Raw genomic sequence first — 25,337 nt, forward strand, 5'->3', positions numbered from 1 at the left:
TTAAATTCGCCGGTACCCATTTATACACCTGGGTGGAGAGAGGCACTGTCAAAGTAAAGTGTTTTGCCTAAGAACAGAACACAATGCCCCCAGCCAGGGCTCAAACCTGCACCTCTTGATCCGGAGGCGAGCGCACTAACCATGAGGCCATCATGCCTCCACAAGGATGGATGTTGGATGTTAGTGCTTCACAACAACTTTTTAGTTAGTATTGGATAAGGGTCACAGCAATAATTGTAAACCATTTCATGTGGGTGGTAAGATGTTGAGCACTGAACTCGAATTTGTACCCAAACAGTCGCGACAGAGGAGCTTTCAACAGTCAGAAGTCTTTTATGCTAACCATGGGATAGATGCACCCCTGTGCCTTAAAAAAACCGATAAGCGTTGACAAGATAAGAGTACATTAAAATGTACATTCATCTTGGCAAGTTTTAAAAAACCTCCCATAAATGAACACCCTTGGGAATTGGAAACTTGTTGTACTGTGGAATCCCACCTTCCGGGCACCTCGTTAATACGGCCTGAAGAAGAGCTGAGTCAGTCATTTTCTTTTTACTGAACTCTTTTAATACCGCCACCCTGTTAATACAGACTAACAGGGTTCCACTATACATTTAGGAGAGGTGCCTGCTCCTGCTTCAACAGTATGTAGTGATTGTATGTGCGGGTAGCTGGGGCTGTGACTAAGGCTGTCTATAGAAGTTGTTTATTACAAGATGATCAGCTGTATTAAGTATAAATATGTAAACATTGTTTCTTGGACCGTTCTGCAAAGAAACCTACAGATCTTACACAAAATGAGAAGCCTAAAGTACTGTAGGTCTAATGTCATCAGTTTAAGAATTTACCTGTCCATAAATTGTAGCACAAAGTCTTCGAACTGAGCCGTTGCAAGACACAACTCTTTCTCATCCTGCAAAATGTTAAGAAGAATTTCATAATACCTTGATATGGATTCATGTAGGATAAAACTGCAACTTGTAGCATACATGTAATTGTAATAAAATTAATGTAAGCAACAAAGAACACGCAAAACGTTACTGTAACCTCTGTCATTTCTACAACTCCCACAGCCTCTGAACAGTCCACAACGGGCACCAGACAAACAACGGTGGAAATGAACATAAACGTTCCCTACAAAAATAATCAAGTGAGCATCATTACTAAGTATGTGTACAGTGCATGTTTACTGGTGCTGCACTGAAATACAAAGTGCACTCACTTAAAGCCATCAAATTCACCACATGAACAAGCATAATAGAGTAGAGAAGGCAGAGGACTACTACTACTACATTTTGTACCTAAACTTTCAAGTGAAACTGAAAATTGATGAAGGTATATATGCAGTGGGCTGGATGAACACCATCACTGAAGGATTCAATCTTTAACACCGATTAAAGAGAAATTTCTTTTCTACAGTGCAGTGTTTTAATGGGAGTTTAATAGCATTTTCCCACAGTGAGTCATACTTTGTTTAAGTTTAAGATAGTAGGGATCAAGGAAAACAAGAGTGAGACAGACCTGTAACCCCCATGGTGAAAGACTGAAAAATAACATGATTCAACCCAACAGAAATGAGTTACTGTTAGAGATGGTCCTTAGCGGATTCAAGAAGCCTTGCACAAAGTAAACTTGTCAGTATGTTTCCCAGTTAGTGATAAGCAATGTCTTTCCTCACACAAACCACAAGCTTGACCTGCTGATCTCAATTACTGCAGACGTCTGCACTCACCAAAGCCTTTCTGAAGTCATTAGGGTCAATTCCAGGAAGCACCAGCTGTAACAATGGTAGAACATGGCTGCGGCCAGCAGGGTATGATTCATCTGGCCTGACAAGTGCCCTGGCTACAGACGTCACACAGTTTAAGGTGGCAGTCAACTGATGAGGTTCTGTCAGGGTACCCAAAGCCACATATAACCTTTGACAAGAAAGTACACACTCTGATGTTATTGTTCTCTACAGAAGGATTTTTTTTTTTAATTTGCTCGAACAATTACAACAATTGCAACTAAACTTACACTACAGTTAAAAAAAAAAGTCTATGGCGTACGTATCTACACATTACAATCTACAAATTACGTACAACCAACTTACAGTATGTTACTTACAGAAAAAAGGGGGTCTGTACAGGAGGATGTTAAAGATAGAATTTACTCGACTGAATTTCAAATGTCATGTCTACATGTGTGGCTTGCCAACCTCCTTGACTAAAACAGCATTAAGGCAAAACAATCCTAAGCAATCTTCATGAATTCATTAACTGTTTTTTAAGGAGAGGTATGAAATGCTTTGTCCACAAATTGATCATATTTTTCAAAGGGTTCACCGTTGCCCATTTTAGGAAGGTCCAGGGGAGGCTAAAATAATTATGGGATAAGCACAAAAGTGATTACTGTAAAATAATGTACTAAAATATTACATTTTGGCCAACTACACATGTACATGTAAACCTTACTTGTCTAATAGAGTTGGAAGGACTATGTCTGGTTTGATCAGAGCCAGATTTTGCAGTGCCCCAGCAGCATCAAAGCTTCCACTCTTGTTAAACACTGCTAGCATGACAGCAGGCTTGAGGCACTCTACAAATGCTGTCAGGTCATCATCCTTCAGCTTGGATTCTTCTGGAATGGGGGTCTCCCAAGAATTCTTTGGAAATCTCTCTCTAATGAAAAAACAAAACAATTTAAGGTGGTACGTGTAAGTTTAATATAGTTACATGTAAGTATAACTATCATATACATGCCGCTGTAGCAAGAAGAACTTACAGTCATGTAAATCATCAACATGTAAATTATGTGCAAACAAGTATGTGTAGTGTGATATCTGACCATAAAATTCCAATAAGCCATGGGCTTGGACAGGTTCAAAAAGGCTTTTTGTAGGGCTTGTACACACACATGTAAAAGAAGTTCTCCAGTTGCTACGAGAACTTCAAAATTCTCTTGGTGTACACATACTCTTACTAACAGTATAGGGAAGACAGACACCTTTCTTCCACTGTATACATGTTTGTACTTTGTCACCATTCAGGTATCACATTAATCATTCTGCCCACAGTAAAAGATAATTAATATCATCAATTAATTATCTGTATTCAATGTTTTATTACCTGTGAAGCCTCTTTATCATTTCTTTGGGCAAGTTGTAAAGAAACCTCTGGAGCTTACCCTGTGACAGAGAAGAAGAAAATTAATAGTGATGCACATTACACATGTATGTCCATACATACATGTACGTAACAAAGGTAAGCTGGTCCATGCATTGTGACTGGCTCCCTACAACTGTTAGCAGTCTGATTTTGCAATACAGACCATTACAATTATCATCATTTACATGCACAGAGGTCTACGATGTACATGTATACACGTGGACATGTACCTTGTAGTTCAATTTTTGCCCACGGTTCTGAATCAGTACAAAATGTTTCAAACCAGCATCAAACTTTTGAACTGGTTCCAAAGGCCTGTAACAGCTTATGAGAGGTGAAACTGTACAAATGTACACACTATTGATTCATGATTCAAAAAAAGTGATCATGTGATGACGAATTTCATGATTGAGTGATGAGTGAATCTCCTGCCGTCGGGGAAGGTGCTTCACAGTTTGTTTGCAAGTTTGTTGAGTATCGCACAACTTTATAATACAGAGAAGAGTTTGAATGATGCACATCCATCACACGGATAAGATTTGAGTTGAACTGGCTACTTTTGAGGAATTTGTGACAGCTGTACTGCAAACTGTAGCCAAGAGATGCTTGTCATCACATGTTCATTTTTAATCCCCAACTTAAACCAACGGTGCATGCAACGACCTGAAAAAAATTCCATTTCAACAGACGTCTGGGATCAATAGTAACTTTGCACCGGCGCACCTTAATTCAATTGATTCATAACTTAATTTATAACTTCAGGAGCCCGTGACCTTCAATAACCATACTAAAGTAAAATGCAGTTTCATTCTGACTATACAATGTACAAGTTCTCACTGAGTAACGTCCATTGTTTGAAGGATGGTAAAAAGATTCCAGTGCTTTGAACAATTTGCAGAGATGTTCTTGAGTCGAACTGGAGCTACTCTGAAAAGCAATTTCAATGAAATTACAGATTTCGAAATAATAATATTTATTATTATTAATTGCTAACAGCTACAGTATTAAATTCTAAAGAATGTATGTCTTGCGACAGTCTCAAAAAATAATCCTTGACAGGCCCTAAGTACATTTGTAAAATACATGGCTGAAGACATGTACAGTGTATGTTCCATTGTTTGTTTACACTGACTTTCAAAAATCCCCATTTCAGGGCTCAAAAAAAAAGGTCACCCGGTCATCCTGGACAACTAGGTTTTGCTGCCAGGCAAGTTACTTTTCATTCTCACTTGCCAATGGTCAAGGGCCCAGGCAAGTCGTCCGCCAACTAATTCAAAACAAAGTCAGTAAACTAAGACTTGCCCAGGGCAAGCAAAATTTGAGAGCTACAACAGCAAGGTGGAATTTAAGATCTTTTCAAGTTTTCAAGCCATGCTATGTGACTGTATGTACAGTGGAAACCCCCCTTGCGGCCACCTCATTATTACAGCCACTTTATTCTGCCCTGAACAAAGGTTCAGTCAGTCATTTTCTGATTTAAAGAACCCCTTTAAGATGGCCACCCTGTTAATACGGCCAGATTTTTGTGGCCTGTTGGTGACCAGATCAATTGGGTTCCACTGTACATGTATTTATTTATCTGTTACCTACATGTTAAAAAAAAACCCAGCAACATTACAGGCCTACCATTGAATTGATAATCCAGATAACAAATGAGCTAATTATGCTTGAATAATCTTTGAGGCTGCTAATAGGAGTATTGCCGCCAACAGGAAGATGAAAATTCCTTAAAATCCGTGTAAATACCTGAAGATCATAAAATAGGAACACCTGCAGTTTAGTGATGGTTCCATGGCATTTCATGAAATAATTGGGTAAACTAAATTTATGGGTTAATTTACAGTGTATTACTCACAGTTGCAAGGTATGGACTCCAATCAACAAATCCAATGTTATTTTTTGCAAGCCTGGCAAACAACTTTAAGCAGTCCTGGAAAAGTGATGATAAAATTAATTACATTTCTAAAATTACTGGTAGAGGAGATACATGTAATTCATTCAAAACATCTCAGAAAAATTTTCGCCAAGCTGGCAAAAAAGGTGCATGGCCACAAACTTACTTGTAGCTACAAGGGAGCCCATGCACTAAACATGTACTACTGTACTATGTACATGTAGCTAGTACCTCTTTTGCTTAGTTGGTCATGTGTGAAGCAAAACAAAACTGAAAAAAAAAAAATGTTTGCGCGAAATCCTGGGGGCAAGAAGTGCACAAAAGGAGATATACAGTGTAACAAAACTTTCCAAGGGTCTGTAACAAACGTCATTTCCAACAATGCTTATGAGGCATCATAGATCCCATACATATATAATTTATGTACAGGATGCTGCTATTGCCATTGCTGTTATTGTTGACTGGTGTTTTTGTTTTGATTTCTTTTCAAAAAATACAGAACTGAAAATTCTTTGTATTAATCATATTAAACCTTTTTCAGGGTGTCCAATTACAAGACTAGAGAGTACAATTTGATTTTCCACTCACAATCTGAGCCAGAAAGAAATTGATAAACATACAAGAAGTTTTGAAAGTTATATTTGACCATCTGCTCTGCAAGCGCTCATGAACAAAGAGCAGAAAAAGAAGACTTACAGCATGCACATTGCCTGGGTGATTATTTTTTCATGTCCAGAGATTGCCTCAGTCATAGTTCTTTTATGGCTTCGGCCTTGACTTAGGTCAGAGACTAGCACTGCTTGGCTATTGAGAGCGATGTTCAACTTTATGTACATGAAATAGTAGGAACCTTCGTTAAAATTTCTGTTGACATGTACACGTAGGTCATGGCTCATACCTCTTCCCATCTTGGGCTGTTGGTACATGACTGCCAAATCCCTAACAGCTCATCAAACCACAACCTGGAGGAAAGCAATCACAAAGCTATGCAATGAGTTTCAAATAAAATGACATGAAAGTTCTCTCCAATAAGTTTGATCTATGTCCTGTTCATTGTACTAACAGAACTGACTGTGAGTATGCTAGATTTTGCCTTGATGCTATGGGTGAAATGGCCTGTTGTTGATAAAATTGACCCACAAAGTTATATGTTTGCTTCGGGTGTGGAATACAAAGTTACAGGTGACTCAAAACTAAATGAAAGCGCTGATAACTACATGACTGTACAATACCCATAGTACATGAACATCAATTACCTGTAGATATTTTCATACAGATGTCATGTACAGTCACTGGCTATACTGAAAGCCAAATGGCCAACAACTGTTTACAATACACATGGACTTGTACGCAGGTTTGAGAAGTACCCATGGCAAGGTTGTTTTAAGCAGGCGGCTGTGACAAAGTCATGATCTAATGACTCAGCTGACTTATTTCTAGTCCTTTAGTCTCAGTCGCCTATCCCAAGAAACAAAGCCACCTAACTGAAAACTTTGTAACAACCCTGACTACCATTTACTATTATATAGATACTGTACAACTGCATGAACATGTAGCTACTGTAGCTATATCAAAACTGCAACATTGAATATAATGTACACTAATTTTTGTACTTCCAGAGTTTTAGCTGGTTTAGCAGTCATTGGATATCAGCCATTATAACATGTGCAACAAACATGATGAACAAAATTTGTCTTGTACATGTAGTCTACATGCAGTCATATTAATCACAGAATTTGAAATTACAGTTCAAGCCAACAATACCAATATTGAATTATTACTTTCACCAAGCATTTTAAATGAACAACAGTTCCAAGTTATACACAAAAAAGCAAAAACTGGAAAATGAATAAAGTTAATATACAACTCAGGGGTTTCGTTTTCACAGGCTGGTAAAACTATTCGAATTGAACTTCTTTATAAGAAAACAGTCTTTACCCAGATTGTCAAACCAGGTGGGCAAAGTCATCCTTAAAGCCAGTCAATTTGTACAGTGCCCAGCCCTTAATGAAGCCCCTGATGACTGCATTTATGATCAATAAACAAATTACCTACTTGAACCCTTTGTTGTGCTTGTCAGGCGAGAGTGTTGTTGGCAAAAACAGGGAAAAGTAAAACATTGCTTTGCTAAATGTAACATCATAAGGACACATTAACGGCCGCCACTCATCAAGCATCTCCTGGGTGGAGTCTTCAGAAAAATACCTGAAAATAAGACTGCCAAGTTCAATGTTTTTCTGATCCAACTGGTACATAAGAGGTGTTGAGTAACCCATCAGCACTACGATTTTACTCTGGTTATGGTAATTAATACGCAGTGCACCTGGGAAAATAGTCCACTTTAAAGTTAACCAAGGCTGCTGAATAACAAGACTAAAGATGTATCTGTACAGTTGTCTCCATCTGAAGTGAAATATTTGCAAATTAATATGGGTGAGAGCATGAACTAAGGGCAACTCTGTGTACTCTTACACTTCATCACTTTGGTGAAGGTATTTTGTGGATAATTCACTTCAGATTAAAGGACATACGTCATGGTTTGTGCATCAAAAGGTTAAGCTTAAATTTTTCAAGTTCATTGTTTGTAATTTGTGTCAATCTTCTCCATTTCTTTATTGTTTATTACTAGCTCTTTGGTGTTTTTCTATCTGTTAGCTAGTAACCTTTTATTTTCAGGTTTCCTTCAATTTAAAGGTAATTTTGTACATGGCCACAGACAAACTCAGTACGTACAGTCAGATGATGTTGTGACTCTTTTTATTTGGCAGTCTCAATTAACTTGAATCTGGACTATAATAATTACCACTATACAGTCACACTCCCAAACTAAAATGGGATGCTACTCCATCGCATCTAGTCCCCTGCAATTTTTGTGGTTGTCTTCAGCAGACAGGGCACTCTGGTAGTACCTATTCATACTCTTGACTAAGTGCCTTAGTATTCGAACTCAGACTGTCCAATACTTAATTAATATGTACTATGATTTGACGTATGGGTCAATTAACGGGTCATTTAAAATCCCTGTTTCTTGATTAAACAGTTTTGCAGTTAAATAAAGATACATGTTGATTAGACAGAGTTTGTGTCCATGTAAAATCGTTCCACAGTAATATGGTACATGTACAACTGCTACATTCTGTATATAAACTTACAGTACATTCATACCATGTCATAAAAAATAGCGCCAATCAGAAGAGAGGAAAGCTGTTGTATACTCAACAGTAATACATCTAACTTAATTCCCAGCAGGTGCTGAGTTAATTGTGTTAGCCACTATATTTCCTGTGGCATGGTATAAAAATAATAGTTATACAACACTTTCTTTGGTATACCTGTACTACAAAATATCCCACTTGCCACTTGTATTTTCTTGGTATACAAACTTGCCAAAAAATCTTGTGTGCAAACCATGGTATACCCCTCAACAACATTGCATAACTAGTATATATGTGTAGTTTGTGCTACTTACACTCTTGATACACGGACCACATGCTTCACTGTCTCTTCAAGTTTTCTGGTAGATGATAGAACATATAAAAAAAAGTTTGCTATTGTTCATGTCATACACATAACACTTACACACTACAGACTGTGAAGGGCCTCCAGGCGAGTTGTTAACCAAGTAATGTTCACTTTTATTACTATCATAATAAAATTTCAATATTTTTGCTTGAACTTTCACTTGTGTTATTAACTTTAAAATGCACATGTATAGTATTTAACATACTGTAGACAAAGAAAATCAAATGTTTTTGGGTCATGGCCCAAGCCCCACTTCATTGCCCACTATCTAGGGGGTCTGTGGCATGATATTACATGTATGAACAGGGGCATCACAATTTTGTAAAAGTTTCAAGAGCTAAAATCTTTAACTAGTATTGAAAATCCCCTCTATCAAAATTTCACACACAGGAACTGTTGAAAGTCTTATATTAAACAATTGGATTATGAGCTCAAAATGTCTTTTGCGTGACAGTTGACAAGGGCTGCTCACGCATAGAAAGAGAGAGCAAATAATCTAATAATTGTAGCAGTATAAATCTACAAGTCATTCAAAACTTCATCTAAATCCTCTTCAAAGACACTTCAAAAATGCCAAGAAGCAGCCATCATTTTGTTGACAAGGGCACACTGCTACACTACACACCATCTATCACAGAATACATAGTGAGTAGCATAGCCAATCAAAGAATGGCATTTGTGATATAATGCTAGTAGATTTATACTAATTACTGATATGTATTCTCTTATAATCAACTAATTTGCATTGTGTCAGAATCAAAGCTACATTTACACACATATACAGGCGTGCATTGCATTATATATAATGGTATATATAATTATATGCACATGCCTTTTATTAAACTACAGTACAAATTATTGTCTTGAAATGCACAAGAAAAGCTCGCAGGTTTCAAAACTTACATGGGATGTTTCTTCAGTCCAGCCACTTCGTATTTCGAATGAAATGTAAAGTCCACCAGGTCATAAAGAGGTCGCCATGGCAGAAGAAGGTCATCTCTTGATATTAGTTCTCGCTTCCTAAAGGGAATTGATAGAAACTAAAGAAGTTAGATGATGTACATGTATACCTTCACGGATGTTATAAGTTGTCACTTGGCTTTGAATTTATTACAAGTGAGCACCAACCAAGTCAGAGACACGATGTGAATCTCAGTAATCAATAGCATCATGCAAGGCCTGTGAACATTCAGCTACAATATGTAGGAGCCAGTATGGCCAACACTTACACCGTAACTCTCTGTCTGTTGCATGATGTGAATTGGAGTATTTCTCCTCCCTTCTGGATAGAATGCTATTGAACATGGATGTCCCATATCAAAGATGTACATGCACCTATGATTATGGTGCTAGCTACTCTTTTTTTTTTTCAAGGTACATGTATGGGGCTCAGCTTGCACATGCATGCACAGTCCGAGTGGCATATGGACATACGTATAGATGTACAGTATGGACAATCATCTGACCACCAAATTGTTTTAGCTGGATGGTTTACCAAATTTTCTAAGGTATGGGGCATTTGGTGGATAGGAGCTCCACTAATAATAAATTGATAAATTATGCTGTGTGTGTAAAGAATGTAATGAAATGAATTTATACACTTACTTGAGTAGCAGAATCAATACATGGCCAAAGGAAATCACGTATTGAGGATCAAGATTAGGAGCTGTTGTTAGTTCAAAGAAGATCTGTATAAAATTCAGATGGTCCTCCTTTGAAAACTTTCTTCCATAGAGCTTTATATAGCTGAAAAAGTAAAAAAATTATTTAAACAAGTGATATACATGTATACAGTTACTGTACAAGTTAGCAGGCTGTTTCAAAAGTCATTTCCAATATACTGGCAGAATACTGTGCAAGCATCTATTGAACCTCTGGATCTACATTTATAAACAACTTATTAACTGAGAATGAGGTCTTTACAGGAAAATCTCAAACCATGACCTTGCCATATTGACCTTATAGGAGAATAATGCCCTAGAATTAGCCAATCAGACCCTTCCCATATAAAAGTTTGTAAAGTTCTCCATCCCCCCCCCCCCCCCCCCAGTTAAAACCTGTTTTCGTAGCTTATACATGGACAAGTAAAGTCAAACCTGTATTAACCAGCCACCCTTGGGGAAATGAAAGGTGGCCACTTAACAGGGGTTTGTTTACCTTGAATATTGTCAACATCAGGTTAATTTCTTAATGAACATGGAGTCACTTCAAGACAGCCTTGATAAAAGTGTGTTTGAATGTTTTTAATCACTCGTCACTTATATCCGACTCTTATCTGCCATAGCCTTTTCCAAAACAAAGTAAATTTAGTCCGTGCATTTAATTCTGGGTTGCCCTTTAATAGAGGTAAAGACTATAGAAAAACCCTAACCAGGAAGACCAAAAGGTGGCCATGGCTGCTTAATAGACGTGGCCGGTTAAGAGAGGTTATATTTGCAGTATTTTACTGACAATAATTTTGGGACTTTGACAACTGGCCACTAATAAGGGGTGGCTGCTCAATAGGTGGCTGCTTATATTAAATAGAGGTTCCACTGTACAAGTAAAACAAAGGTCCTTTCTGAGATTTCCTCTTCTGAATGAGATCAAGGGTTTCAATAAGATTTTTGACACAAGGGCATCAGGATATGACATACACACACTACATGAAATGACAAGAAGACTTCCTTTGTTGACGATTTATTCTATATGCAAAGCTCGGGGGGCCCAGGGGCATGAACCCTGGAAAACATTTAAGTTAGAACTACACTTGTAGAGATAAGTTTTGCTGCAATTTGGACCACAAAATTGGCACCACTCAGTCGCCTTGAAAAGACTTTATCATAATTCAAATCCAGGTGGACCTGCTCATAATTTTGACATATTTAAAGTGAGCTCTTACATGAATGCAAAACATTATTATTTTTTTTTTTTTCCAAAGCATCAATGGGTGAATTTGCTCCACAATTTGAAGATAAATACCTCTTACTAACCCAGTTCAAGGGCCGTACTGTAAGTTACGGACCGAGTTTTTCCCCATCGAGTTATGGCCCAAGCACGAAGCGCAGGGGCCATAAATCAAAGGGGAAAAACGAGGATCTGTAACTTACAGTACAGACCAAGAAAACGAGGTTAGTGAGATATTTGATATATCTCTACTGTGTGTCTGATGGCTCGGGAACGGTTTCTATTTATACCGGAACAGCTTCAAATTTCTAACACACCTCAAAAGCAAAACGACTCAATTTGAAATGATCGTTTGAAATCATTAGTAGGTTTCAACACACAATTTTGTTCTTTTACTTGCTAAAAAAGTTAAGAACACTTGTCGATAAACTACGAAACATTTTGGTAACAAAAACAGCTTTAAATTTTAGCGGGTCACACAGTAGATTACGGCCCCCTAAACTGACCAATCACAGCGTGCGTACTAACTGACAGACATGATAAAAGGGAAATAATAATTATGCATACTAAAACTAGCAAAATTCTGGCGTCTTTGACTTAAAACAAGCTCGGAGTTGTAGACAGTTTAAACAGTTGAGACAGTTTAGACAGCTCACACGGTGACTCACAAACTGCATGCAGTTAAAGTTGTTTGAACCGCTCATAAGGCAAGAAATAAAATATAAATGTAATCAGTGATTTATCACTACATTCTGAAATTTGAAGAATATGAGAGCAACCCATTTCAGTGCCACAATGTAAATGTCAATTTTTTAACCAATCATGCACAACAAAAGTGAGACAGCATTACTGTGTTAAATGTATGATATGGCCTGTTTGGTAAGCAAAACTATACTCTGTATTTTTTCCTCCATGCAAAATAGTGTCAATAACGATTTGATTTCAATTCACTTGACATGAACAGATTTGTATGCCACGGTGCAAAGATGGCTGTGTCCGATACCCTGGGGCTAGTGGACAATGCAGTCGGGCTAGTTGATTCTATCTCTCACTTGCCCTACGGGCAAGAGAAGATTAAATTGGGAAAATCTTTGAGGAAGTTCTTATTAAAGTGGTTTTCATTTGAGTGTGGAAAAGTAATTGGTTTTGCATTAATAGGTTTCATGATTGGCTTAAAAAACTTGGGCCACTTTTTCACCCAATCAGAATTAAAACTGAAACCAATCGCTAATACCTTGCACATGTCTTCCTATGTCTTGCATCAGTTACATGTGCAATGATTTACTATGATTTTTGATTGGTTCATTGGGTTGTCTGGGTCCTTTGTAATTGGCTAGAGTGATTATAGTACTTTGGTTTTGGTCTAATGACACTCATTTAAGGTCATTCCACTGAAATAGAACCTGCACTGAGATTTTTGGGAAACTTTGCCTATCGATTGTTTATATTATAGGAACTTAAATTTTGAAACAAAAATGAGGGGTCCCCATGTTCATTTAGGAGCAAAAGCACCTAGTTTATACCCATATAAATCCTTATAATAGCACCATGATTGTAGTTACGATTGCTTGCTAAATTCACGTTTCCGACAATTGCTTTTTGCTCTGCACTGAGAATTGGTCCATATGTATTTTACACAGAGAAATTTATTACTCAGTTCAAAACAACAGAAAAAAATGATAGGTCACCATACTTGTTTGCGAGAAAATGACGATTTACCTCTATGGCGAGGTCCAGCTGTAAAGAAAAAGCCGCCATTTTTTAATGTACGTGCGCTAATCACGCGTGAAATTATGCGCAGTAGGGATGCGCAATGCAATACTGGGGAATGACCTTAAAACTGCCCTTAGAGATGCAGTTATTGAATTGGTTTAATTTTGAGTCAATCAATCATACTACATGTATTAAGAATTTTTTTCAGGGTTGGGGTAGGGGTGGGGGTAGTGTGGATGACTCTCGGCCCAGTACATCATACAGTGGTACCTCAATTTAACAAAGTCCTCGACATAACCAGCAATATTCTTAGCCCTAGTAAAAGCAAAATATATGGAAAAGAACTCCAATATAACAAAACCTTGTTATAGCAAACAAATTTTGCCTGTTCCTTGGCCCTTCGTTATATCGAGGTTCAACTGTAGTTTAAATTAGCTTGCCCAAAGTTCAAGCTTGAAAATAGGTTTTCTGTGCAACCTGCGTGCCTTTACAAAATTTCTCATCAGAGAAACTAGACTGTTGCTAATCTTTCAGCTGTCGTGATGTTACTTCAAGAAGTTCAGCTGTTATTTTTTTTAACGCAGATATAAGAATCTTCGCTAACAACTACCAGAAGAAACTTGAAAATTCTTTCCACCAAATAACTTTTTCATTTTCCCAATCAAAAATCAACTAAAACAACATTTTGCTCCTGCTGAGGTCGAAAGAGAATTACACAGGAAGTAGCTTTTAGTTAGAAAACAATGATCGATCAAATTAAAACTCTTCAATTAAGCTCATATTTTTAAGGTTCCCCTTTCACTTTTTCTTAGTCCAAAATTCAACATTAATCCCTTTTTCCAAACAACTTACTTTGTCAGTCGATTGCTCCAGTACAGAATTCCAGGGCTGGTCTCTTTGAAAACCACAGCTCGACCAAGACTGTATTTAATCTCGGAAAGAAACTTATTGGACTCTTCATCTAGCCTGTCTTTGTAGGGTAAAAAACGATTGTAAACGATTTCCTTTTGCGGCTTGAAGTCCAACATAACTTTCAACTGGTGATCTTTAGACGATCACTTGCTAAACTGTTCCTTCTTCTAAGTGAGCATAACGTAGGAACAGATGAAAACTTTTATCAATGTAGGGTAAAAAGACGAACGATTTGGCTGATTTGCCGAATCACCGTTACAAAGCATGGCATTAGGTCAGCGGATTGCTTTTTAGGGTCATGCGAGTTACGCTTGCACTTGTACTTGCTTTCTCTCAAGCAGGGACTGGGCATCAATCTTTCCTATCTCTGATCAGTTTGATCGGGCATTTGACCAAAAAGAAAATATGAAGTAGTGTGAGAATGTTGTCTAAATGGTTTATTTTTCTGAATATGGATTGAACAAGTCGAAGCTCTCTTTGAAAAACTCCGTTTTCGCCCCCAGAGGACGGACTTGCAAGTAGACGCAAGTTGAAAACTTCGGTCTATACTTGCGACTCCGTTTGGCCAGGCCTGCCGTGCACTTGCGATGACTTGCGCTCACTTTGGTCGAGATCAAATTTGCACGCAAGTCAACGGACGTTTTTCACCGTTTGGCCACCCAACCCAAGTCAACACAAGTTGGGTGACGTCTATTCTTTGTCATAGCAACCTATTAGCCAGTGAAATAAAGATGTCTGCTTTGAAATGACTAAACCATTCAATAAGAGCACCTAAAGACCCTCAGGAAGTTTATAACTGGCTTACAGCAAGAGCATTTTAGTGAAGACAACTTAACAAAACATTCGATGAAGAGGGGTCCGTTGGCCGGGTTTTCGGTTTTTCAGTTTTGGTCATTATTTCAGTGCAAAAGAATTTCGCTTTTTGCAAAGAAAGGCATTAAAATATCCAGTTTTTCGGTTTTGGTTTCTGTTGAAGTTTTCGTCTTTATTTTCTTTTTCAGCAGTCGCTTTTCGGTTTTTATGTCCTAGTTCCTAGTGTTCTCTATTTCCCTCGGGTGGTCAGACAGCATCACACAGAAGTCGAAAATCGAGAATATTTCTTTTTTACCCAAAATAAGGAGGGGGCCCGGGCCCCCCGGGCCCCTTCCCTTAGATCCGCCACTGCAATAGTGTTCTACACGAATCAGGAAAAATGTTAGTTAGAATCATCTTCTCTATGCCTCTTAGTGAAGGGGAATGTTAGTTTGTATGGTTAAATGACGTAATTGCCTAGGGGGGCCGTTTGTAACATTTATTGCCGTTTTTGGAAAAATATCTAGCAGTTGAAGGGTTAATAGCGCATATAGGCTAAAAATGTAGTGCTATGATTTCAAATGAAATGTCTTATTGATATTAATAAGGAAAAGTGCACGTCAAATTTTGAATTTGCACTGAGTGCTTCAGTTTTCATCATTATGAGCAATGGTGTTTAGGTTTTGAGTAATATTTATGGCGATTTTTTAGGTTTTGAAAAACAAAATTGAGCGGTTTTCCGGTTTCTAGAGGGTCCCAATTCAAGGAATATGGATGTCACTTCGGGCCAGAATTTTGCCTCCGTCTATTTTAAATCCCCTTTGTTGCAATAGGAATCTGTTTAACCAATTGACTTCGGTGCCGCCCGTAACCGGCCGTGACGAGCGTTGGCCTTTGTGCCACTTCTGACTTCATCGCCTTTGACCAAAATTGGCATCATCTATACTCAAGTTCTGCAGGAGGAAAAGATCTTTTCAGTGATACCCAGATCAGAGTGATCGGCTCAATGCAACCTGAAATATGCACGAAAATACTCAGAAATTTGAGTGAAAAACTCACAGCAAAATTTCCTGCGATTACACTTAGTTACTCCAAGGTAAAAATTGCCCATCTCGATAATACTTTCTCAGAAATCTTAGAACTCGAAGCAAGCCCAGTAGAAGGTCAATCACTGCCGCAAAAAGATAAGAAAAGCAGAAAAAGGAATGGCGGAAAAAAAATTATAAAAACCGAAAAGCCTAAAGACGTAAGCAAATTTTGACTTCTGCTCATGCCCAGCAAAAATGTAGTAAAACGCGATGCTAGGGGAAAGAAAGGCATGCGGTCATGTTGCAAATGCCTTTTTGAGTAGATCAGAGGTAATTTGGTTCATATCCAGGCTGAAAACCTCCAAAATGTCCGAAAAATGCGTTTTTGGCAAAAAGATCCGGGAGTCACCTCTCCAAATCTACCCTTTGTTTGGTAATATTTAACCAGGGTAGCGATGTGCAAGGATTCCACAGGGGATACATGTACAGTTATGCAATAGACAGCGAGCAGTCTCTCTTTTGCTCGAAAATCCCTGGGGAAGAAAGCAAAACAAGTGAGCGTGCGAGCGTGACATGAGAGCTCTACGAGAGCTGCGAGTAGCGTGGGGGTCCAACGCGTGGGCGTCCGACGCCCGCGCTACTTACGGCCCGCTGCTTCGCATGTCACGCTCGCACGCTCAAATTGTTTTGCGTTCTTCCTTGCGTTCTTCTTCACGGATTTTGAGCAAAAGAGGACATGAGAGACTGCTCGCAGTCTAGTTATGCAATAGATTATCAATTTGGGAGATTTGTGTTCAAGCAAAACAATCCAATACGATGTTGCAGAATAGTAGCTCGAAAGGGGTACCTTTTTCAGGCTTCAGGTGTATAAAAGGGTAGGAGTTTCACAAGTTGAGGTATATGAAAGGGTAGTGAAATCTGTCATTGAGGTATCTCAAAAGGATTTAAATCAAAATATTTCGAACAGGCGCACCTTACGGTTGTATCATCTAATAGGCCATTACCGAGTTGCCTTTTGCCTTTTGTGTCAAAACGAGACTTCGTTCGAAACAATTAATATGGTTCCCGCTACGTACAGGTTCATTTTCATCTAAATCAAAGTCATTTTCATATGAAAGGTTTTGCACGAGGACTGGTTTTAGAACAGAGGCACAAGGTAATTCGGAAATGGACTGTTTATTAAGCTTTACATCATTAACTTCATTTTAAAGGGTTAGGAAAAGAGATGCAATGTTCTTAAGTAGGTATACAAAAGAAATACCTTTTTTCGAAGCTAAGGAATGTATACTAGACGGGAACCTTTTCAGTCAGAATGGTATACAAAAGAGTAAGGGGTTGGAACTCTAAGCGGAGCCTAATCATATAAAACTTTGTTAGAGTACCTCCCCTGGGAGCCCGTGAAAGCCGACAGATAATCCACCTGTTCTTTGATTCTTTCACCTCTTTCACGGAAAATCCTTCTCAATTCTCAGGCATCAAGTGTCGCGCACGTCACACGAAACACTGTCATAAAAGAACTGAGCGGAAGCAGTTGTGATGTATACCAGGCATTTGAAGATACCAATTCCGCGACACTGCCCCTGGACAGACAAAACAAACAGCTGCAGTGGCCAGTATCGCGCTCCATAGGGATAAGGAAAATGTGCGAACAATGAAAATAAAAAAAAAGCGTTTCTTTCTGATTTTCAGATTCTGCTTAATTTGAGAAAGAACGCACATCAACCTTGTAAAAAAAAAAGCCTTTTTAAATTTCTCACAACTTGCTGTTATGCATATATTTTGAATTTTCTTTGCCAATAATACAGTTGTGTCAGATTTTTTTCTTGATAACACATTCTAATCCATCATTTTTAAAAAATGCGCGTTTTACGAAAAATGTTTGAAAAATAATAATAAACTGTTCCTCACAGTTCGATTGTTTATATATACAGGTACCATGTTAGGCTTATCTTCTTTGGCGCACTCGTAGAGTTCGCGATTTTTAATTATCCAATCACAGAAAATCGCAAGCCCACGGGAGTACAATACTCCGAGAGTTTTCACGCCAATACGGTTCGATCAGTTGCTAAGCAACTTCGACAGGTAAGCTGCGGGCTCATTTTGGACTCAACTAGTGCTTATTCTCTCGAGTGCATGATCTCAGCACGGCTCCTAGCACTTATAAAGAAATTTCTTAACGCTGGAGTCCAGTTTCCGCTTGGAGTGGCTTGGTATTCCAGGCGGTGCATAACTATGAAAATCAATGTCCTCCATAACTCCTTCCTCATGCATGTCTCTATCATCAACAAAGAGAGATACGTGTTTACCCCGAATTATTCTGAACGTCTGAGAACCCGGTTCTTTCCAGAATACTTGAACATGGCTTCTTCCCTTAGACTGTTTGTGGAGCGCCTCAATGTAATATTTTCTAGAAGATTTGAGTGCAATTTTCCTTGAAACTTGGATTGGATACTTTTTGAAATTATAAGGAGTTGTCCAGGCTGCGCCACTGGCCGAATACACGGCGGCGATCAATCGTGATTTCTTCGGGTTGCTGTCGGAGCTCAACCACAGCTCCGAGGTATCATCGGAAGTAATCGCGAACTCGTGAAAGCCCTGCTTTTCGGGGTGAATAAAACCGAATATTCTCTCTCCGAAGTCGCTTTCTTCCTGCTGCGATTTGAACTGATTCAAAAACTTTCGCATATAAGGAAAACGAGGAAACAGTGGAGAATGTCGAAGTTGTTCAACGTATGGTCCGCAAATCCCTTGCCATGTATGAACGTTTAGCTTTCCAGCCATGTTATCGGGAACAACTTGCTCGAAAAATGCCGACAGCAACGCATGTCCAGTGATTTCGTCTTCTCTGGGAGCAAAAGTTACTTTACCTGTTTTTCCAGTGTCAGGTTCGGGGGTTACGATTACGACTTTTCCGTCGTGATCCGAAGATTCTTCGTCTCTGTGTAATTCGATCGGATCGGAGTCGGCGGGTGGATCTCGCCTCCCCGAGTCAACGGCGAAAACAACGTCGGCAACTGTGGACCACTTGGTAGCAGGAGCTTTTGTCATGTTCAGCAATGTTTCGAAAAACTCATTTTGCTCTTTGAGCAAGCGCATGTCTTTCCTAAATGCCATTGCAGGCGTGTTACCTTTAAATCCAGAATGCTGAAGAAACTCGTCGGCAGAAAAACTCCGATGGAGCAGAAAAATGACAATAAATGGGAAAATAATAATAGGTAGAGTACATAGACACCAAATAGCTTGCCCATCTCCCTTTTTGCTTTGCCGCGAAACCATCGAGAGATATCGCAGCTTCCTTCGCCCAGAACGAAAACAACTCCACGCCACACTGTTATCTTGATCTGTAAAAGCCTGCTCCTAAACGGAATTCATAGTGAAGCCATTCCGTAAGTCGTTGCCGATACGAGAAATTGCTTTGAAGCTTAGTGGCGACACACGAATGTAGCACAATGCGTAAAGATTTCAAGTTTCTTGAATTACCTCCGAGGTAGCTTTCTACCAAACGAGATTTACCTTAGTTTGGACGTAAAACCTCAGAAGCGTGTGACCCGGTTAATGTTTATTATGCATGACTGAGAAAACTGTTTGAAATTGCTTCTTTGCATCAGTGAAGACATTTATGCTTCAGCGAAAACAGAATGCTACAGATGACAGTAGATAGGTTGTTTTAGTTATCGCATTGTTTGCGGATTCAAACGCATCACTTCCTTGGAGTTTGGTGTCACTATTAATTTTGCTGCAACTTTATTAGAAGATCGGCAATACGGCATGAAAAATCATTAAATAACAACTTTAATGTCTTGTTTAATTTCAAAAGATGGAGAGTTTAAATCGAGATTACCGTAATCAGTCTCCAGATCCTTAAATCTGGTTATCCCTGAAAAAAATAACAACCTTAAGTTTCAAGGTAATTGTTGGGTGATCCACGGTTCACGCTTTAGATCACACTAAAAATCGCAATTCACATTTTTTTCATGCCACGCTTCACGAGACAACGCACGGTTCACGCTCCTGTAGCGATATTTACACCCGTCAGTTAGCACGGAAGACTTCTTGGTCTCTTTTTGTTGTTGATGTCTACAAATGCATTTAAAACGACAAGTTAAAGCTGACAGATAAAAAAAAAAGAAGGCAACAGTGAAGTGATACAGTTTCACGGCTAATTTCGACACTTATACGCGCAGATGATCAATCCCTTTATAAAGACAGCAAGATAAATAATACTTGAGAAAAACATGGCAAACATTCTTGATGATTAATATATTTACGCCCTCTCTGGAAAAAGTGTGACAGCCGTGAGCCAGTCAATTGAATTTTGATTTGGGTAGGCGGGTAAGGAACTAACTTGTTTACTTAATTACGCCAAGCGGATAGTGAAAGATCTCAAGCGTTCCTATAACAACAATAGATTACACACTTGCTTCGCAATTTGCAAGTCATTCCTTGAAAGCGTTCTACGTTCCACCAAATCCACTGGCACTAGAGTGTTAACCTGACCGAAATAGCCTTGAAGTTTAATCGAGGTTTCACTGTACTTATTCAAAACAAAAAGAAAAAAAAAAAAAAAAAAACCACAATAGCACGCGAACCTTACACAGCCTATATATAAAGTACAAGGAAAGCCATTCTTTTGCAATATTTGTCTTTGTGCTAATGACTGTGTATTTTAGATTTGAAGATTTTAGAACTCTTCTCTACATTGTAATGAGCCTTGTTACGTTTTCGTGCGATAAGAATCATGGGTAAATGTACCAGTAGCCACCTTTTTCCTACGAAGAATGACGCCCACGATACTAAGATGTAATCAAACTGCATCACAGACTCTCCCTTGTCCTCTAGTACCCCCATTTCAATGTTATGATGGTCTGAAAATTCTAACGCATCCAGCTAATTCTTGTGTTATCCAAAACAACACAACCGCGAGGCTGGGGGACCCCCACCATTCATTAAACAACGTTTTGGAATTTAGTCAGTGAACCAGGAAAACGTAGGGTTTGTTTTTCAATATATCCCAACTAGTTCTATCCAGATTTTACACATACAATTTAGGAATTAAGAAAATTTTATGACACCCAATTGACAAGGAGGGATCAGTAACAAACAAGCATTTTTTAAATTTTGCAGTTAGCATATTTTTACTTTATTTTTTCGCCTTCTTGTAAAAACGAACTTTTACAAATACGGACTAACGTATATAATTTAAATTTTGAAAAGAGGCTATAATATTCATTCATGTTTTCACACACGTACAAGATCATGTATCCAATGTCGTCGTACATCTTTTACAGCTGTACCATGCAGCAAACGAAATCATGGCATCTCTATTTTAACATTTCTGCATGCGTATTTCCTTAAGGTACATATAAAAGTATGAATGTCGCGCAATAAAGTATCTATTTTTTTGTCACATTCTACAAAACATTACAAGCACAAAACGGGAATGGCCAAGATTACAGTGAACTCAACTCTAAATTCACTTTTTCCACGTTTTCTGCTGGTGAATATAAATTTGAAATATGATTTAACTATTCTATTCTAAATATTCGGTCAGGATAATATTAATTAGAACTATTAAATATGGGGTCGAAATGCTCACTTTGTGGCCTGTAAGCTCGAAAAACAATTAATTGATCCGCGCTTTTAAGAGATATACTCTTGTTTATTTTAAGAACTTCCGGTGTAAGAAATGAGTCGGACTTGAAAAGCAAAGCTTGTATAAACGATTTTGATGAAAGAGCTCTTAAACGAAAGACCCACAACCGAAAGAAATAACGGTATTATTGAGCATTGAATGAAATTAGATTGAGTCTTCTTTCACAATTCCGTATATTGCAGACTTGTAGGCTAACAAACACACACGATAAGCTTAATTCCTTACTCTCCAACTTTGATTAGAATTCATAATTTTCTCTAGTCTTGATTATAAACCAATTCCACAGAAAATGAACGAAACTTTTTAAGGATAAGATTGATAGTGCCTCTCAGAGATCAAAGCGATTAACTATATATATATTTGTGATAATAATAAATATCATTATACTGACAAACACACGAGCGAGCAAATTTCACGAGCCTTATGTATCTCGGGTTCTGTTGCCTTGTTTTTCAGAAAACCCGCGTCAATGACAGCTTAAAATGCAAAAGTATCTTTTATCACTTCTTTGAACGCATGGCGGTTTTTTTTCTCACGGATAAACCGTTTTTCAGTTCTGCTCCGTTATCGTCATATACAAAGAAATCTTTACATCGTCCTCGACGATGAACAAAAAAGAATGTGAAACTCCGGCAGTCGATCGGAGTTTATAACCACGCGATTTGTTTTCTTTCCATATTTTCATCCGAGGAAGTTTCTTTCTTATTGTCTATAGTCATACCCGACAAAATTTCACTCCCCTTCGTTAAGTAGAACAGTAAATCAGCAAAGCCTTTGCGTTTAGATAAATTAACCCTTTGAGCTCCAATGTTCAACATTCAAATCTCCGCAACGGTTTAAAATTTTCTCCTCGTAAAAGATGACAATACATGTTGAACTGTCAAAAGAAAAATTAGGTGGGGCGATCATTTGTTTGACTCTCCTGACACGTCTCATAACTTCTATTAAATTTGTAAGGAGAAATTTCACGTTGAACACTCGACTTTGAGGGTTAATGTACTTTCTCTTTACGGAATACCTCATGGATACTTAAAGATACATTTACACATACCCACATAAAGAAATAGTTATACGTCATTTTTATGTTATTTGTGGAGTTTTTGCCCGCAGAAGGCACAAAAATTGTCATCGCAATTCGCCTTCCGGCCGCACTTTGTGCAAAAATGTACCATCACCGATTTTTCTTCCCCTTTGGGAGATCCTGAGCCCGCACTAACATTGTTCGGCGGTGAAGCCAAGACGGCTTCCATCGAGAAAGGATAACCGCTGACCTGTGGTTTGGGTTTGAGTAATGGCGGCGGCGGCGGGTATGCACAGGTTGGACTCAGAGGGGGCCTGTGACCGAAACTGTGCGAAAAAGGCTCCGGTTTGCGAAAGAGCGGAGGTGCTTGGAAGTGCAGGGCTGGATGAATTGTGGCGGGTGGTCCCCCAACGCCTCCAATCACCGGGACGGGCATCGGTAAGGGGAACTGCTTCTTCTCCTGATTTTGAAGCAAACACTCAATGGCTTGAACCACGTTTCCGCCGCAGCCTTGAAGGACTAACTCGAGCACACTTCGGCACTGACTCGGAAACGCTCGCATCAGCAACACGAGCGGATCCTGATGCAGTTTTCTGCCCACGTTTGGGCTGTCTGAAGTTCGAGGTATCTTCGGGTGAAGTCGGAGCACATCGATTTCATCGTGTTGCGTCTCGCCGTTGATTTTCCTCTTCGGAGAGTGAAGTTGAGTCCCGTTTTCACTCGGTGTGACTATCGTGTTCCCTTCTTCCTCTTCTTCCGGCGTTTTCTCCGGTTCGGTTTTAATTCGTACACCGTCGATTATCGTCGGTTCGGGTTCGGAAGGCTGTTCGGTTTGAGAATTGGCGTTTTCTTCGGATGCTGTCGGAGACAGTTGTTGATCAATACCTTCGTCTGCAAAAGAAACAGAAATAAATATCTCTAATTATTAATTCATAGAATGCAATAAAGGTGAATTCTGATTGCTTTTGACAGAAGATGTTTTTGTTTATTCGTCGAGAGCGAAATTATTCCGAAGACTCGTAGATGAAGGTTGACCCGAAGATTTATGATAAACGACCCGTGACCTAATGGTTGCAGAACAACATCGCTAGGTCGAAAAATGTTTCCGACAGTCTCCGAAATATTTCTAATATTTGGTATCTGAGAACTGATATTGATTAAAATTTGTATCGGCCATTAAGGTTGAAATCATCAACCAGCTATCGACTGATCTTTTGTTTTCAGAATTTCTGAATACACACACTAGTTCATAAAGGACCTAAACCTTACCTTCATAATCTGTATCACTGTCGTTCCTGCCATGTATCGTAGACATCGAGTTAAGCACCATTGAAGGTCTTTGATAAACATCTTCTCCAAAACCTTTTCCCACTTGTTCCTTGTCGCTGTCTTTGGGTCCCATTTTATGCGTCATTTCTGAGTTTTTTCGCTGTTGTCGCAAAAGAGCCACTCGAGCGGCCGTTATTCGCTGGCGCTCAGCGATGAGAAGACATTTGGAGCAAGTACAGTCCCTCCATCTGCAGTAGTGTTTGTGTCCCTTGAGCCACGACAGAGCACCGTGGTTACGGCAGCGCGCGCATTTTGGAATGCGGTGGTACAAGGCGCTACCAGGGGAGGGTACCTGAGGGAGTATTTCACTCATCCTGCAAATAAGCCAAGGAAAAAACGATTGAGAAATTTGATTTCTGGCAAACGTAATCCACCTATGTAGATATATATATGCTTTGTCGTTATATTAATGCGTGGGACAAGTTATACGAGACTTCGTACAGAATGGGAGGCGACCGTTAATAGCGCAAGTGGGCGCATATTAAAAAATTGCACGTATTATTTGAAATAAGCGTTAAGTTGGAGGAACTTAACACACGTACATTTTCGTGGTCACGATTTGTGCTGATAGCTGACTGAAACGGCGCCATGGCTTAATAAGATATGAACGCGACAACATTAATTACTAATTTATCGTCGGAAGAATTCAAGTAGCCTCTTTTCTATTTTAGTCCGTAGGGAGCGGAACTAAAAAACGGCGTAAAATATAATAAAAGCCTCGTTGAATGCCTTTACACATTTTTACACAGTCAGGTCATTCTCTAACCCAAGCTCGATCCAACTATAAATTCTCCGCACAAGTTGCCATATATTTCATTCAATTTTAGGTCTGAGAATTTGGTAGTATATAACGACAACATCGAAGAACTGATGAAATTTCTTATTGTCATAACCTGTATCATTGACTTTGTGTTGAGGTTGAAAGGAGAAATAAGTTGTCAATCATTTAAAAAAAAAAGCCGGTTTCACTCAAGTTGAACGAGCACCCAGTTTGCTTGGACCTTAAAGCGATTGATACATTTCTTTTTTTTGACAGCTTGATTTTGAGCAAAAAAATTAGTATTGAGATGTCTTAAAATTGATTGAAAATCCTCAAGGCACGTGAGACCGGAACGAAGATAATATTAATATTGTCACCGTTCTGAAATATCACGTCAACCGTCGGGCGAACGAGTTCCGGTTTTGGTCAATCTTCGTAGGAGCATTCGAAGGGTTTCCGAGTTCTTACCGACCAATCAAATATAACGCCAGCGCCCACGGGAGTGTGACGTCGTGTTGCTTAACAACTTCATCGCCGAAAGCCGCGGTCATGGCCCAAGTTTTCGAGAGAAAGTTCTTGAATTTGAACGACGCAAACCTTTTATTACCTACTCTGTGTGATTAAGTTGTACATGACAAAAGCGAAGTTTTTGATTCGTTGTTGTTCTTTGTTATC

The 25,337-nt window shown here is 38.9% G+C and overlaps 3 protein-coding genes across 13 annotated transcripts in view; all 3 read right to left on the reverse strand.

Moving 5' to 3' along the window:
• The window catches only part of LOC110044537 (proteasome activator complex subunit 4-like), a 47,010-nt gene extending 32,653 nt beyond the window's left edge, over window positions 1–14,357 (reverse strand). For 3 of the 6 annotated variants that reach the window (XM_089297169.1, XM_089297170.1, XM_089297168.1), the window contains exons 1-14: window positions 14,020–14,357; window positions 10,174–10,314; window positions 9,472–9,588; window positions 8,516–8,560; window positions 7,102–7,251; window positions 5,945–6,008; window positions 5,008–5,082; window positions 4,779–4,898; window positions 3,990–4,079; window positions 3,114–3,172; window positions 2,460–2,666; window positions 1,736–1,922; window positions 1,051–1,137; window positions 852–916 (exon numbers count right to left, since the gene is read on the reverse strand). In XM_089297169.1, coding sequence (XP_089153295.1) covers window positions 852–916; window positions 1,051–1,137; window positions 1,736–1,922; window positions 2,460–2,666; window positions 3,114–3,172; window positions 3,990–4,079; window positions 4,779–4,898; window positions 5,008–5,082; window positions 5,945–6,008; window positions 7,102–7,251; window positions 8,516–8,560; window positions 9,472–9,588; window positions 10,174–10,314; window positions 14,020–14,195 — 1,583 coding nt within the window. In that variant the 5' untranslated portion in view covers window positions 14,196–14,357. Of the gene's footprint in view, window positions 1–851; window positions 917–1,050; window positions 1,138–1,735; window positions 1,923–2,459; window positions 2,667–3,113; window positions 3,173–3,989; window positions 4,080–4,778; window positions 4,899–5,007; window positions 5,083–5,944; window positions 6,009–7,097; window positions 7,252–8,515; window positions 8,561–9,471; window positions 9,589–10,173; window positions 10,315–14,019 lie in introns of those variants that run through there. The other 3 variants (XM_089297172.1, XM_089297171.1, XM_089297173.1) reach the window with 3 other exon arrangements.
• Window positions 14,358–17,640: 3,283 nt separating this feature from the next.
• Window positions 17,641–19,402, reverse strand: LOC149107143 (N-acetyl-beta-glucosaminyl-glycoprotein 4-beta-N-acetylgalactosaminyltransferase 1-like). Its single transcript, XM_089297041.1, has one exon. It carries the CDS (start codon window positions 19,173–19,175, stop codon window positions 18,051–18,053), a length of 1,125 nt encoding a protein of 374 aa, XP_089153167.1. The 5' UTR covers window positions 19,176–19,402; the 3' UTR covers window positions 17,641–18,050.
• A 1,604-nt stretch (window positions 19,403–21,006) lies between these two features.
• Window positions 21,007–25,337, reverse strand: part of LOC110044575 (doublesex and mab-3 related transcription factor 3, truncated-like) — a 34,800-nt gene continuing 30,469 nt past the window's right edge. For all 6 annotated transcript variants that reach the window (XM_020750142.2, XM_020750141.2, XM_089296417.1 and 3 more), the window contains 2 exons: window positions 23,843–24,216; window positions 21,007–23,464 (listed from right to left, as the gene is read on the reverse strand). In XM_020750142.2, coding sequence (XP_020605801.1) covers window positions 22,638–23,464; window positions 23,843–24,216 — 1,201 coding nt within the window. In that variant the 3' untranslated portion in view covers window positions 21,007–22,637. The remainder of the gene's footprint in view (window positions 23,465–23,842; window positions 24,217–25,337) is intronic.

Source organism: Orbicella faveolata, unplaced genomic scaffold (assembly GCF_042242905.1).
Source record: "Orbicella faveolata isolate gen_17 unplaced genomic scaffold, um_ofav_v1 contig_27, whole genome shotgun sequence".
In the NCBI taxonomy this organism is placed as follows: domain Eukaryota; kingdom Metazoa; phylum Cnidaria; class Anthozoa; order Scleractinia; family Merulinidae; genus Orbicella; species Orbicella faveolata.

Excerpts from the sequence above, each read along its gene's own strand:
- LOC149107143 (XM_089297041.1), bottom strand. The coding sequence starts at position 19,175 with ATGGTTTCGCGGCAAAGCAAAAAGGGAGATGGGCAAGCTATTTGGTGT.